This window comes from Tenebrio molitor, chromosome 4 (genome assembly GCF_963966145.1).
Source record: "Tenebrio molitor chromosome 4, icTenMoli1.1, whole genome shotgun sequence".
NCBI classification, from domain to species: Eukaryota; Metazoa; Arthropoda; class Insecta; order Coleoptera; family Tenebrionidae; genus Tenebrio; species Tenebrio molitor.
In genome coordinates this window covers 14,124,427-14,139,829 of record NC_091049.1, presented here as the reverse complement: position 1 = coordinate 14,139,829, position 15,403 = coordinate 14,124,427, and the positions used below count along the sequence as shown (strand labels likewise).

The 15,403-nt window shown below is 40.2% G+C and overlaps 1 protein-coding gene and 1 long non-coding RNA gene across 2 annotated transcripts; one reads left to right on the top strand and one right to left on the bottom strand.

The window, feature by feature from the left end:
* Positions 1-1,169: 1,169 nt before the first annotated feature.
* LOC138129630 (probable multidrug resistance-associated protein lethal(2)03659) lies at positions 1,170-6,217 on the bottom strand. Its single transcript, XM_069045925.1, has 7 exons — positions 5,403-6,217; positions 5,128-5,355; positions 4,498-4,919; positions 4,292-4,448; positions 2,599-4,241; positions 2,323-2,553; positions 1,170-2,275 (listed from the first exon to the last, which is right to left on the bottom strand). The coding sequence occupies exons 1-7, from the start codon at positions 5,486-5,488 to the stop codon at positions 1,344-1,346; spliced, it is 3,699 nt and encodes a 1,232-aa protein (XP_068902026.1). The 5' UTR covers positions 5,489-6,217; the 3' UTR covers positions 1,170-1,343.
* A 3,774-nt stretch (positions 6,218-9,991) lies between these two features.
* On the top strand, positions 9,992-13,172 carry LOC138129554 (uncharacterized). Its single transcript, XR_011159254.1, has 2 exons — positions 9,992-12,206; positions 12,256-13,172. It is a non-coding gene; the product is annotated as an uncharacterized lncRNA (long non-coding RNA).
* The last annotated feature ends 2,231 nt before the right edge of the window (positions 13,173-15,403 follow it).

Here is a 15,403-nt window from a genome sequence, read left to right as displayed (position 1 = left end):
GCGTGAAGAAGGAAATGATTTGGAGGAGCTGATTTATCCGTGTTTTTGTAACTCGTTTTTTTTTGTGGTTTCTTCCTTTTTTCTTTATTACGATCTATCTCGTGTAAGACCACAGCACGAGCAGCAGCTTTTAGAACCCCGTCTTCACAAAACATATTGGACAATTGTTTGACACTTAAAAAATCAGCAATCATATCACGTTTTGTCATGAACTATAAATTGAATTTAAAAAGTTATGTTATGTTTATGATTTTTGACTATGTTATGCTATATGTATACGGAACTATAAATCTTGCTTTACTGCTTAAATTTTAACATAATTGTACAATTTTTAATTTCTAGGGGCAACTTACTATACATTCTTAATCCTTCATAATATACATATAAAGTCCATTCACGTTGGATTTACCTCTCAAGGTCAAATAATTTAATTTTTTGGCTCTATAATTATGTTTTGTAAATAGTGGCATGCAGCTAACCAACATAATGCGATTTATCAATGCTCAATCCAACCTGTACGGTGTTTACCTGCATGTCACTATTTACAAAACATAATTAAGAGGCAGTTTACAAAGGAGAAAAATAAGAATTTATGACAGTTGAAAACAATAAATATCTTTTAAAGCCTTTTCTGTTTGGATAAAGTCAGAAATAGAGGACCACCTTGTATCGACTAGAACTTCAGCATTTTTCAATTCCTTATGGTTATCTGTTTGAGTAGCAGCATCAACAAATGTTTTTTTTTTGATATTGGAGTTTCTTGTGATATGCCTGCCTCAACAGCAAACTCTTGTCTAGTAGGATTTCTGCTCCATCTATGTCACTGAATTTATTATTACTTTTTTGTTGGGTGTTAGAAGTACCAGGAAGTTGATTAACCTAAAATTTGATTTCATGTAACTTTTGACGTAAAATCAACCCAGAAATGTTTAGTGTTCCAATAGAACCCAAGGTTTATAATCTCCGTGGGGTTTATTGGGTGGCTTTTTCTGTTTTATTCTAGTGAAGGAACACCTTAGGCGTGATCGACAGACTCTGTCGTAAAAGTTTAGTGCATTTTAACGTCACGAGTAACTTTTGGGTGGAGGGGGAATTCAAACTATGTAGTCAAATGGCAAAAGGCAAATTATTATTATACTATACAAAATAGTCAGTTCTACCAACCTTGGCACTAAATCTCAATTGAAAAGAAATAATTTTATGTTTTATTCACTATTGTAAGTTGGCAAGCATCTTATAATACTACAAGAGATTGATAAAATAAATATAATTTAAAATTCTTTCATGGTCGTATTATTCTATTGACAATGCTTCTATGTGTACAATAAAGCTGTCAACTCAAACTATTTCCTGTCATTATTTTTACCACTCATCTGGACCAACTTGTAGAATGTTCCGTTAGTATTTTGCAAAAGTTTCGACGGAGAATCAAACTCAACAGCACATCCAGCATCTATCACTAAGATCTTTTCACAATCCATGACGGTCTGGAGTCTATGAGCGACAGTCAGCACCGTGCATCCCTTGAACTTCCTCCTTATGGTACTCTGGATCAACTCGTCCGTCTGGAAGTCCACGTTAGCCGTGGCTTCGTCAAGGATTAGTATTTTATTCATTCGAATGATAGCTCTGGCAAGGCACAAGAGTTGCCGTTGACCAACACTGAAATTCAGTCCAGATTCTGACACTCTACTGGAGAGCCCGGCAGGTGAATCCGACACGACAGTCTTCAGTTCGACGTCGTTCAAAGCTTCCCACAAGTGTGAGTCCGGATATTCGTCAAATGGGTCGAGATTTTTCCGAATGGTACCTGAAAAGAGCGTCGGTTCTTGCGGTATGATCGAAATCCTCGAACGCAAACGTCGGAGTGGGAGAGTCTTGATGTTGACGCCGTCGATTTTTATGTCGCCTTCGAAGTGAGTCAGGCGGAAGAGGGTCGATACCAACGATGATTTTCCGGCGCCTGTTCGACCGACGATTCCTATTTTATCCTCGGGATCAATTTGGAGCGATAGTCGATTGATGATCAACGGAGCATCGTCGGAGTACCGCAACGATACTCCGTTAAACGCGATCTTTCCAGTTGTGGGCCACAGTTCCGATGGAATTTTGGTACCATCGTCCAGTTCTGGTGTCAAGTCGCAGTACTCGACGACTCGTTCAACAGACACCATATCGTTCTCCAGATCGCTCCACTTTTTCATGCCGTATTGTAACGTTCCCATCATTATCAAACATTGGCTAATGGAAAAGCCGACGTCTCCGCCATGGATCTCTACAATATGTTGGTACTAGTATGACATGAAATGGAAAAGTACTCACCGGAATGGATCAGAAGAAAGCTCAAAGTGACAGTTGAGAGGTACAGTCCGCAGATAAAATCCAACCAGAACCCGAACGCCGAACTACTCGCCAGATACAAATAGTACGCTGACGTGTGCAGATCCTGGTGCCCGTTGAACTTGGCTTGTTGATCGGGCTGATTGTGGAAAGCTCTGATTGTAACTAGTCCTTGCAAGGAACTGCTCAGGTGTGACAGAATTGGGCTGCGTGCTGAAACGAAATTGAGATGATTGCTTTGAGAAGTACCACCCTCACCTCGCGCTTCCAGTCGTTTCAAGTTCCGACTGGTGGCTAAGAAGACAACACGGAAGTAGCAAACTATTCCGAACATCACAAGTGTAGGGATCAACATCTTCAAGTTGACCACGAAGTTGAAGATTGCGATGAAGATGATTTCGCCTGCCACCAAAACTGTGAACAGGAACGACATAGGTACGTCCTCGTCGATACTGTCCATGTCCTTTGAAAAGCGGTTCAAGATACGGCCGCTTGGATTTGTTTCGAAGAATCTCATCGGCATGGCGACGATCTTGCGGAACATCTTATCGTGAAGGTTTGTTGCCAAGACCACACCAAACTTGAAGCAAGCCAAAGCCGAAGCAAGACACAAGATTAAAACCAACGAGACCAGACTGCCGTAGATGAACAAACATTGAGTTGAAGTGAGAGTGGTGGTTTTGGCTTGCTCCTGGTTCACCCAGAAAGAAAGAAAGTACTGTGCGCCGTGTATTACCGACGCCGTCAGCAAAATTGTCAGCGTGATCAAACAGGCTACGATTATTTTGCCGCCAGACTTAAAATAGCGTCTGTAGATGAGGTTAGAGACGCTTCCGATTTCTTCAGTTTCTTTGGTTTCGGCAGTTGCGTCAACGCTTTCAAACTGGTACGATGCGGCGGTGTCGAGTTTAATTTCTCCTCCACGATTATCTCCTGGCAACAGCTCCAAATGTTCGAGTTTCAGTTCTTCGTAGGTACCGCTAGCTTTAACTCGTCCATTGTCAAGAACGTAAATCACGTCGACGCTTTCCAAGTAGTGGAGTTGATGGGTTGTCAATACCACCGTCTTGTTTCTCAAATAGTTTTTGATGCAATTGTCAAAAAGCTCTTTTCCCACTCGAGCGTCCACCGCAGAGAACGGATCGTCCAAGAGATAGAAGTCGACGTCCCTGTACAAAGCTCTAGCTAAGGTGACCCTAGCCTTTTGTTCTCCGCTCAGTCTCACTCCTTTCTCACCAACGCGAGTTAGGTCTCCACAAGGAAACACACTGAAGTCTCTTTGAAGCGCACACATTTCCACCACCTTGTGGTATTTAGCTTCGTCCAAATCTTTTCCAAATAATATATTTTCTTTGATGGTACCGCTGAAAAGCCACGCTTCTTGAGGAGCGTAAGAAATGGATCCTCCGACTTCCAGGCGACCCTCTAGATGGGGGATCTCATTCAACATCGCTTGAAGAAGTGTCGTTTTTCCACTGCCAATGGAACCCACGATTGCCACAACTTGTCCCGGTTGGATCGTTAAATTTACGTCATTTAGTTTATACTCGTCGGACGAAGCATCCCACTTAGCGCAAATCTTGGTCAAAGTGATTTCACGATTTCGATATCTTTGGGCGAATTTTGACGTTTCTTCGCTCTTAAGAAATTGTTGAATCCTTCTGACAGAAACGATCGTTTGGGTCCAAAATGTCACCCCGAAGGGGAAAAATATTAGAGCCACAAGTCGTAAACTGTGATAGATTGAAGACATGAAGAAGATGTGTTTAGCGTTTAAACTATTACCGCTGAGGGTGATTGTTAACACCCAAAAAAAGAGGGCAACGTGGTTTACGAAGAGTGGACAAGACGACGTAAATGAATTTATGTAGCACATTATCTTTATTTGGTGGATTTCCAATCTGAAAATTTTTAATGATGAATTATTTTTTTGAAAACTTTTGCACATTACTTTCTAAATTGTGTCACAAGTGTGCCAAACGGTTTCTCCCAAGCGTACATTTTGATGATTTTGATACCGTGGATAATTTCGTTTATAATTCGGAGTCTTCGATCGGTCGCTGACAGTTTGCGCATTCCATAAACCGAAAGTAATTTGCCCAAGTACACTACAAGGACACATTTAAAATTGTCATGTTTTTGGTAAATTTTTTTTACTTAGCAAAATCATGCATATTAAAATGATCATCATTCCGATAGTAGCGGTACTTCCAAGCACACTGTAGACAAGATACAAAATAATCACAGTTTCTAATGGTGCCAACCACAAGTAATGGGCATAATATACGTTTCTTCCAAAATTATTCACGTCATTAGTTACCAAGTTAACAACGTGACCGGCCGTAACCTTGTTTTGAGTTAGTTTTATAGATTTTCTGTAAATCAAACATCTGCACGCCACTTGGATTTTTATACTTAAGTCCGACATTCGAAAAGTGACGTTGTGATATGCAAATGTTACTAGGTATGTTGTCAAAATCATTAGGCTGCTGTACACGTATGTTTGGTTTTTCGAAAATGTTTCTTGAGGGAGGCTGTAGCAGTTAACTAGTCGATTGAGAACTATCGATTGACATATCCTGAAATAAGTTAGAAGTACTGAATCTAAAACTAACTGTACTCGTACTAATCTAGAAGTGTACAATTGTTGGCATTTCAAAAAGCAGTTATTGTTACTGAAACCATTTCTTACGAGCTCATATTTGAGAGAAATCTAAGTTGGTTGGTTGATTTGTAAAATGTGATAATTAGCTATGTTTTTAGTGCGTAGAAATTGCTAGTACGTACACTGCTACCTGTTGTGCAACGCACCACAAACCATGAATCATAAATTTAACTCCAAAAGTCCTGTACAGAGCTCTCCACAATGAAGGACTCCGACGAGATTGTTCTTCGCACCAGAATTTCTCAAGTTTGTCTCCCAAACGCTTGGATCGTTGGTCATCAAGAATCTCGCAAAGATTGTCTTCGGTCGGTGTCGTTTTATCACCTTCGAAGAGAAAGCACAACTGCCACCTAAAACATCGTTAAGAAATTGTTAAATTAACTTGGGTACGTCTTACCAGAAGAACAAATCTGAGAAAAAGTTGGCTTTCTTCCTGGGATTAATATGTCTCTTTGTATTTGAAGAGTCGTTGTTTTCGTCCATTACTCTTGTTTTTGTATTTGTTACTTTATTTTCTTTTTTGAAACGTGCGATGTATATATATATTTATCGCTGTATTACAGTGCGTTCACTCTAATCAAAGTAATTTTTAGCCATTATCGTTTATCTTTCAAATAACGAGCACTTTTTATAATTAAACCTTGAAAGTAAATTAGGTACTTGGTGAATTTTTTTGCAATTTTCATTTGAGACTTTTTAACGAAACGTGTTTTTTTATATAGTTCAACATAATTTTTCGCAGGTGAGGTTAAATTGTAGCTTGTTGTGGGCAAAAACTAGGCCGCCATTGAAATTTATTAGTACAGTTTAATATTTGCAGCTAATTTAACATTCAGTCGTTATTTTAATATTCGCGAAAGGCACAACCATAACAAACAGATAAGGTTTATTTAGGCACTAAAAATATTAACAGGCAGACATTTAGTTTACATTGTTGTGTTGAAGACTTTAATTTTTATTCACCAAACCGATCACTTTTTTTTTAGCGTAGTTGTAATAAAAGCCTTTGATATTTTGCAAAAGCGCGTCTGGAGGATCAAACTCGACGACACGTCCGGACTCTAGGACCAGAATCTTGTCTGAATCAATGACGGTATCCAGACGATGGGCGATCATCATGACCGTACATTGTCTAAATTTCCTTCTCATCGTGGCCTGTATGAGGGCATCGGTTCCTAAGTCAACGTTCGCCGTTGCCTCGTCTATGATGACGATCTTGACGTTCCTCTACATGATCCTCACCAGGCACAAGAGTTGTCTTTGTCCCGTGCTGAAATTCGATCCACCATCTACAATCATGGTGTCGAGGCCCGACCGCAAATCTGAAGGCATGTTCTTAAGTTCCACGTCTTCCAAGGCACTCGAGAAATGCGAGTCGTCGAATTCGTTGAATAGATCTAAATTCTTGCGGAGAGTGCCAAGGAAGAGGACCGGTTCTTGGGGAATGATGGCAATTTTGGAACGGAGATCTTCTAGGGAAATCGATTTGGAGTCGATCTCTTCTATGGTGATCGACCCGTCGAAATGGTACAGACGAAAAAGAGCGGATACGATGGATGTCTTTCCGGCACCGGTTCTACCCACGATTCCAATTTTTTCGCCTGCTTGGATCTTAAACGAGACGTTGTAAAGAACAAACGGACCATCTTGAGCGTATTTCATAGAAATATTGTTGAAATCGATGTTGCCATTACTGGGCCACGATTTTGGAGAAGTAAGGTGGCCACTTTGGATTTCTGAAGTTAGTTCGGTGTTCGTTGACTCGTTCGACTGAAATCATTTGGGTTTCGAGGTCGCTCCAAATTTTCATCGCGTTCGAGTTGAAAGAGCTGGATCAGAGCCAGTCCAATGTTTCCTACTCTGACATCTGTAACGTTTAATCTGAAAGAATATACTTTTGGTAATAGTCGAAACAATTACCGGATGCTATGAAGAAGAAGCTGAAAATTACGATTCCGACGTATATGATGCAGATGAAGTCGATCCAGAAGGCGAAAGCGTTGTAAATTACAAAGTACTGTGATGAACGCGGTATTTATAAATTTATTTTATTACCATCGCGGAAAATATTCACCTTCAATTCAACAAATTTAGATTTGTCTTAACAACCTCCAATTGTTTCTGTTCAATTTATGAATTCCATTTATTTCCATTTAAAATATAGGCATGTTTTGTAATAGTATATTAAAGAACGAGTTTTATAAGGGTTGATTTGGCGCACAAGTCCCAAGTGTAGAAAATGACCCGTAGGGGAGTTTTGTATGGGACGAGTGCGCCAATGCCCTTATAAAACGAGTTTTTTTTGTTATTTTTTAGAATTTGCACCCTTGTTTTAATTTTTAAATAAAAAAATTAAATTTTCAAATTCTAGGGAATTTTGTATTAATTGGTAATTCAAGGTAACTGATGCAACTACATCTGCAACATATGTTAAAAAGTAGAGTTTGAACATTAATAGTGGAAGTTTTTTGGTGTAAATGACAACAATACACTGAAATATTGATAAAAATTTTCTTAGAGATCTATTAAACCACGAGCGCTTTAAGAGATAGCCATAAATGACTCCAAATTGAATACAATAATAGACCTATTAGAGACCCAGACTCTAAAAATATCAGATTGTTAGAAAAACAGAGCCGTTCCCACGGAGGGTTTCCTGGAATTTAAGACCGTTTCAAATCGCAAAATTAACTTCTTAAATAACTAGGAAGCTTCGTTCGTGTTCGGTCCCGTTAGTCGGTACCGCTCGGGAATTGTCGGACGATACCGCTATCCACCCTCTCAAGGGGGTTGCGGAAGGTGCGAGAGTCTTGTGACTCGCCACTCTCATCTCATCATTCAGTAAGATAAGTAGTCATGTAACAATTGTAATAGTACGAAACATTAAGTCAGTACCGAGAGTACTACTACTATGTACGAAAGTAACAAGTAACAATTACACGTAGTATAAGTAAACTACAAGTGCAGTTTAATTGTTCCCAATTGTGGGAACTGGTCCTTCGAGAAATCAAAACCCCCTACGTTACCGAACGCGTCGTAACAGTTCGGTATTCTAAATTCATATAGTAAAATTTGTTAATTAGTTTAAATCCTTGTAAATCGGCAGAATTGTTTAAAATATTCACAAATGAATTGGTCCACTAGAATTTGGTGTCTGCGATTTAGATTTTAAACCCAGCGTCGCCAGCCAAGGGTTGGTCCGATAAGTTGAGGTGGAGAGAAGCGCGTCACAGATCGAGACTTTTAAGTAAGATATCAGATTACACTTGCACGTGTGGTCAGTCGTGGGAAAATTTAGCCAAATTAATAAATTCTTGTTTAAACAAAGTCAGGTTACAAACCCACTATTTTAGAAAGACGCGCTGTATTTTTCTGAACATTTTGATAGCCAGTTTAACCCTAATTTAAGCTGGAATAATCGTAATTCTGATGTACAAATCAATTTTCTTTATTTAATCATTGTAACCAAATCTTGCCCATTTACCTAACATAACGAAACGTACTTGAAGCGTTAGATGTGGTTAGAAAATGTACAAGTTCGCCACAAACTAAAAATATGTATAAAAAACTCAAGAATGCATATATAGCAAGCATCAACCAGGCAAAGAAAAACTACTACAGCAATTTAATAGAAAAATTCCAACAACAAATCTTCAACGATATGGAAAATAGTTAAAAGCTTAAGTGGAGTAAATTACCATGAAACTATGTCGCATTTGACAGCAGATAGTTTTCAAAAATTTTTTGGCGAGTCAGTTAAGCACATAGCCGAAACATTCTCTGATGAAAATGACAACTCTCCAGTGACATATCTAAAGAAATTTATCACATCAAATAAAAATTCTTTTTTCCTAAGGCCAACCACTCCACAAGAAGTGCATAGTTTAATACTACAACTGGCAAACTCTAATTACAAAATCCATAAAGCACTTTGAGTATCTATCACCTAAATTTTATAACGCCGTCGAGAGAACAGTAAGAAAGCAGCCAAACAAAGTATTTTTAGCGATTGTTAAAAATGTATTATATATATAAAATTACAATGAATTTTTCAGCATTAGTAGACATTTAACTTTATAAGTAGTTAACAAAAATTAGTATTTTTATGGACGAAGTTAAACACCTGTGTAGGGCTATCTCTCTCCTACTGTTTTGCTCAAATTGCACCTGAAATTAAAGGCTCGTTTGTCGGCCATCAACGATGAGGAGAGTCGTGGTTTCCGGGGACCCTCTTCTCCAACTTTACAAGGTCTAAGACATTGTGACAGGTCGTAGTTTCCGGCAGTGGACTAGAATGGGCGTTGTAGTTCCCGCTCCAACGGCATGTACCATGTATGTGTGGGCTACCACGAGGGCAAACGAGACAAAATAACCATCCCGGTTACCTGTAATAAACTGGTGTCGCGTACGGCAAAGTTCTGAACTAGTCTTTGTCGAAGCTCGTGGACGAACATTTATGAGAGAAATGACGCCTACAGTCATTCAGGTGACTGGTGTTTAGGCACTGGACTTTTACCGGAAGAGGTATTTCGGCACTAGGGCGTAATAGTTAAATGCGATTCCGTATTAAATTTTTCGAGTATGTTACCTAAAAAAATGGGGATTTTAGGAAAAATAAACTTTTTCAAAACTAAATTAAATAGTCAGGTGAAAACGGACGACTCATTCATCTGTTTAAATTCATGATCACAATTCCAAAGAAAGTCTCTTACGAATTTTATTATAACCATAACCTCAACAATAATTTTAACACAGTGCAAAATGTGTCACGACTACTGAATATTGCCTAATAGGCCTTAAAATATAACATCATCATCACTATAAAGGTGACTATCGACGAAAAATAAACACAACGTAGATAAGTGAAAATAATAAAATAAGTATAAAGGGTTACTAGACGAGCCAAATAAATTTGTAAATCAAATTGAGAGTTTAAAAGATAGATTAACATGGATACTTGATATAATTACATCATCAACCTCTTTCATTTCCGCATTTTTCTCTTAAACCCTTTGTGATTTAGGGGAAGTAGGAGTCTTCCAAAAGTCAAATTAAATTTTCACCGTCACCTACGGAAAAAGCTTTACTAGCAGGGTAGTTTAGCCACCTTGTTCCTTTTAACTTTACCCTGGAGGCCCACATTCGGGCACTGTGAGCCTCAATTTGAGTGCCTTCGTTCCTTCGTGCCGCGAACTAGTTGGTGGGCGAAACTAGTTCAATTTCAATGCCCATTGTCCTCTCCGTGTGACTCAGCGAGCAAAGGTTTGCTGATTTCTCAATTTTTCATTCACAATTCCATTTAACTAAACCTCACTTCTTTGTTTATTTTGGTCTGTCAACTGTCTTCTCTCATTAAAATCCAACACCCCACTGCGACTGCAGAATACGGCAGTACACCATTGGCCCACTCAATTTCACGTGGAGTTAACAAAAACACCGAGTTTATAAAAGGGAGAGATACGAGATTTTAACTCTCTTCCCGTTTTGCGTGTGCACCAAGTTTGTTCACGTGGTGAACGTTCCCGTCAGTTACCGTTGAGTGCCGCAAAAGGGAAAAGCAGCTACCGTCACGAGAAAAATCCCGAAGCTGCAAGTGGAGAACCTCGCTGCACAATTTCTCGAGAAAGACCAGAGTAAAAACTCAGGCCTTTTTTTTTATCTCGTCACTCTCGCTCTTTATCTTCGTTCTCCCGTCAAATACCATCTTCGTACCCCGTACTCCCAAGAGGCAAATTCGTGATCCTACAGGAGTTACCGCCGGATCCTTGAGGCGAGCCAGCTACAACGCTCCGCGCAGGCGCAGTCCTCACCGCCAAAGCTCACCCTCACCGGAGTCCCGGAGTCCAGCTTCCGGCAGCGACCAGCACCGCAGCAACTACGGTCAGACCTTTTTGACTCTTAGCAGTAATTTGTCACCAGGAACGGACGATTTGTTCCGTCACTCTGCGCAAAACAAATCTACCGAGTTGATGTGCAAGTTCGCTGAATTTTTAGTAAAATAAGTTTGTAATTAACTTTGTGAAGGGCTAGCTACTTGACGCGTGATTGTTCGCTCGTATCATCCAAATATTTTGAACAAATTTTACGCCCTGTACGACACGTGGCCACGCGCTTGTAGCGTTACAAAACGCCACAATGGCGATTGGCCGGAGTAGGAGGCCAAGAGGTCCTACTTATGCTCGCGGGACTAATAGATCGCTGTTCGAAGACCCGGAACTAGCAGATAACGCACGGCATTTGGCAACGCGACGCGCCCACCCTGCCTTCAAGTTTTTTTACGTCGCTCATTCCGGAAGCGGAAGTTTCATTAGTAGAGTCATTTGTGCCAGCCACCACGGGGGGGCTGGAAGAACACATGTTACCCCCGCAAATGTCAGGCTGAGGTGGCCTCACGCCTCTAGGTTGGCGAGCTGCAACCTATCTTTCAGAACCCCACTTTCACTTTCTCTTTCTCTTCACTTTCTCTTCTTCTCTTCTCAGCGATAGGTGACCGTACGGCAATGTTGGATCCCTTTTCCTCTTTAGTAACTTGCCGGAAAGTCATCTCCTTCTTTTCAACCCCATCTTTCTTCCTGTCCCTTTTTTTTTGACCTGCTAGTTACGGCAATTAACATCAGAATAGACGTGCACGACTTACCGACACAATACCGCCCCAAAATCTGAATATTCCCGCTCGGTATAATTTCGAGGTAAACAAACCGGCGCCATGACGGTACACCTGCCGCGACACGCGCACGTGTAGTACCACCGGAAATGCACATTTTTGATTGCGCAGTACCACGCAAGCGCAGCACGCCTTATCGCACAACTGAATAAGGTCGAGAATCGCGCGCGTGACGATTTTCGCGATTTATGGGACTGCGGTGCCGAGATTAAAAATGCGGAAGTCAGACACTTCGTCGAGAGCCGTCGAGGCGACGCCAGCGAAGCGCCTTTTAGAGTTCGTGGTCGAGTGACCCCTCGCCTTATAGAGGTAATTATCGTTCAATTGCAGATTCATTTCACTAATACCATTTATTAGGGGTAGTTCGATCCAGTTTAGAGTTCGATCCAGTTTAGGATTCGATCCAGTTTGGATAATTTGATCCAGTACCGTACCGTGCCTTACCGTACCGCATCTGTATAGTACCGAAAATTCTTGAGTAGCGGAGTACCGGAAGGACTTCAATTTAGCGCCAAGAACCCCCTTTTTCGCTGAAAGGTAATTACCGAATCTTCCGATTTTCGCAACACTAACGACAATTCGATAGGGGTCGTTCGCAGGGGCGATCGTTCTTTGGGAACATCGTTCTTTGGGAACATCGTTCTTTAGAGTGGTCATCGCCAGACCGCATATCGTTCATTAAGGTCGTCGGACCACGCATCGTTTCGTTGGATATCGTTTCGTTAAGGACTAAGGAATATCGTCAAGGTCACGCCGTGACGCCGAAAAGGAACAGTACCGTACCGCAAGTCGAAAGGACGCAATCGAGGACACACCACGTTACCGGCATAAGATAAGTCGCACAATTTTATTGCGGAATCATAAGAATTTGCGCCTCAAATTTCCCGCTTCTCAACATTTAGAACCGTCTCATACTTGTAAAATTTCATACTTCAAACATTTCAGATTTTTCACAAGATTTCACAAATTCCAAGTTTTCAATTTTGCATTTCAATCATTTTTAGCAGTTCTTCTACTTTCAGAAAGTTTGCAAATTTCACATAGTCAAGTCAAATTTTCGGAACTCTTCCGACCGCAGTTTTTATGGCTTTTTTATAAAACTATAATGTCAGGGTCACTGCCAGACATTTTTCAATCATAGAATCGAGGTTAGTTTATAGTTGTAAATTTATAAAAGCAGAAGACTGCGTTTCTTTTTCGTTTCACATATGTAACAAATTCTTTCTTCTTTACATCGGAGTTGTATTAATTTTAAGTTTATTCACAACAAAATAATCAGATAAGTTACAAGGTCACCTGTAAGGGAAAGCTTTCTTAATAAGACCAAAATAAGTGTATTTAATAAGACCATTAATGTGAACTGGTTCGAAATTTCCAATTGAACAGAATTACGTAGAATAGCGTTTGCCAATTCCACGGACCAGTGCACACTTAAGTAAGCACTTCTTATTTCCTGGACTGTTGGCCCTAAAGTTGAATAAACCAATTATTTAATTCCCAAGGAATTAAGTTTTTTTATTTGTATTGTCTCCGAAGTATCAGAGAATACTGAGCACTTGTTCCGGCAGCTGGACAAGCTTAACAACCAGCTCAAAACAATAGCTGCCTGGCGCCCATTTTTTATTTTCCGAACCCACGCCCTCTGCCCCGAAAAACCCCCTGAGAGCCCGGAGCTGTCACTGGCCAACTTTTGGTCACACGCTCTAATATGGCAGTAATTCCCGGGTCAAAAACCGAATCGCAATTTATTTTAATTTTCAAATGGTAGCGGCTTTCTAGAAATATTCACATTTAATTTTCACAGTTTCATTTATCATATCAAATACCCTTTTTATGTTCATTTTTTACAATTTTACATTAATATACGTTCATTTCTACCTCTTGTATCATTGAATTGCTCTAGAAAATTAAAACCTCGTGACGATCGGGACAGTAAAGTCAAACTATTGACACGTGCGTTATCGGGACGTCAAATAAAACTAATTGTAGACTCAAAATTCAAACCTGACACCGAAAAGGCTATTATAGAGAAAACTCTCGAAGATATAACTACTGCAATTGTTGCTTTAGTAGACCCGGAAAATACACACGAAATGGGTAAGATAAAAAGTCAGTTGGCCTATATTATCTACTGCTACTTCTAAGCCAGTGGACGAAATCAAAAGTACATCATTTGCCACATGCTTAGAGCTTGAATCGGACTTGCTGGATAAAATAAACTCTACTCACCCCAATCGCTCACAGATCTTAAACTCTACAATGATCAACGTGCCAAGTCAATCGTTTCTTTCGAGTAGAACTTCTAAACCAGTTCCTGTTTACAAATGGGGCTTATCTTTTAATGGAAAACGAATTTACCGGCATTTTTGGAAAAGGCAAATGACCTAATGGTAGCTAGAGGACTAACGGAAGAAGAATAATTTCGCTCCGCGTACGACTTATTTGAAGAGCCCGCTCTCACGTGGTACCGTTCTGTCAGAGATGGTATAGGAGACTGGCAATCTCTCGTCAAACTCTTAAAGAAAAATTTCTTCCCCCGGACTATGACGAAAGACTTTTAGACGAAATTAAGTCGCGTTATCAAACTTGTGATGAATCACCAGCCATTTATGTCGCACTTATGAACAATATGTTCACTCGTTTGTCAAAAACACCGCCCGAAATCGATAGGTTAAAAATCATTAGACGGAATTTATGTCCTCACTACATCTCAGCGTTAGCACTTGAAAACATTATCTCAATAGACAGATTAGTTGAGTTGTGCCAGAAAATTGATGACGCCTACGAGGCTAAGAAACGCATACCTTCCGCAGTCAAAAACAGAAATCCACAGCTGCACGTTGCCGAAATTACCGCGACTTCAGGGAGTAAAGGCGACAAATGTAACGCGAAAATATCGAACTTTGTTTGTCGGAATTGCGACACGTCGGGTCATGTGTACAGTCAGTGTTCCGCGAAACGAAATATTTTCTGCTTTCGGTGTGGCAAGAAAGGTAAAACCACAAATTCCTGCGACGCGTATTTAAAAAACGTGAATCAGCAGTGAGGAACTCTGCCGAGGAGACCTCACTACTGCTATCTTCTCGGCGACCTACCATAACGGAATGGAAGGCTTGGCTAAAAAAAATTAAACATTTCTTTCTTTCTCCACCAAAGTTACCGCCTTGTCAAGGTAATAGCCCGGAAAATTTTGCAATAACGAGAGACCGTAAAGCTAACCGCCCGTATATTTCCGCACTAGTGTATGGAAAGTCAATTTCAGGGTTACTAGACACTGGTGCTTGTCATTCAGTAATAGGCAGTAAAGGGATTCCCTTCATTGATTCTCTAGGTGTCTCTGTGCAAGTACCCATCGTCAGTAAACTCGCCACGGTTGACGCGACTATTCACACAGTTTCCGGAGTAGTGTACCTACCAATCGAGATTGATTCTCACATTCATGAAGTACCCTTCTATTTAGTGCCAAGTTTTCCAAATGACTTTATTTTTGGATCAGATTTTTTCGATTTGTTTTCTCTTTCCGTTAGAAAAAAAGATAACAAGTGGCTTGTAGAAATTTCTAATCACCAAATAAGTTCGATTGATAATACCGGGACAGATCAGTCTAATTCTAAAACATATGGTTTAGCACCCTTAACTGACGATCAGAGTAAAATAGCAAACGATTTGTTAACTCACCTTGAGCAACTTAACGCGAACAGACCCCTAGGACTTACAGACAAAATTGAACATTC

Excerpts from the sequence above, each read along its gene's own strand:
- LOC138129630 (XM_069045925.1), bottom strand. The coding sequence starts at position 5,488 with ATGGACGAAAACAACGACTCTTCAAATACAAAGAGACATATTAATCCC. Across the intron at positions 5,356-5,402 it reads TTCTCAGATTTGTTCTTCTG|GTGGCAGTTGTGCTTTCTCT; the intron begins GTAAGACGTACC and ends ACGATGTTTTAG. Across the intron at positions 2,554-2,598 it reads GAAACGACTGGAAGCGCGAG|CACGCAGCCCAATTCTGTCA; the intron begins GTGAGGGTGGTA and ends ATTTCGTTTCAG.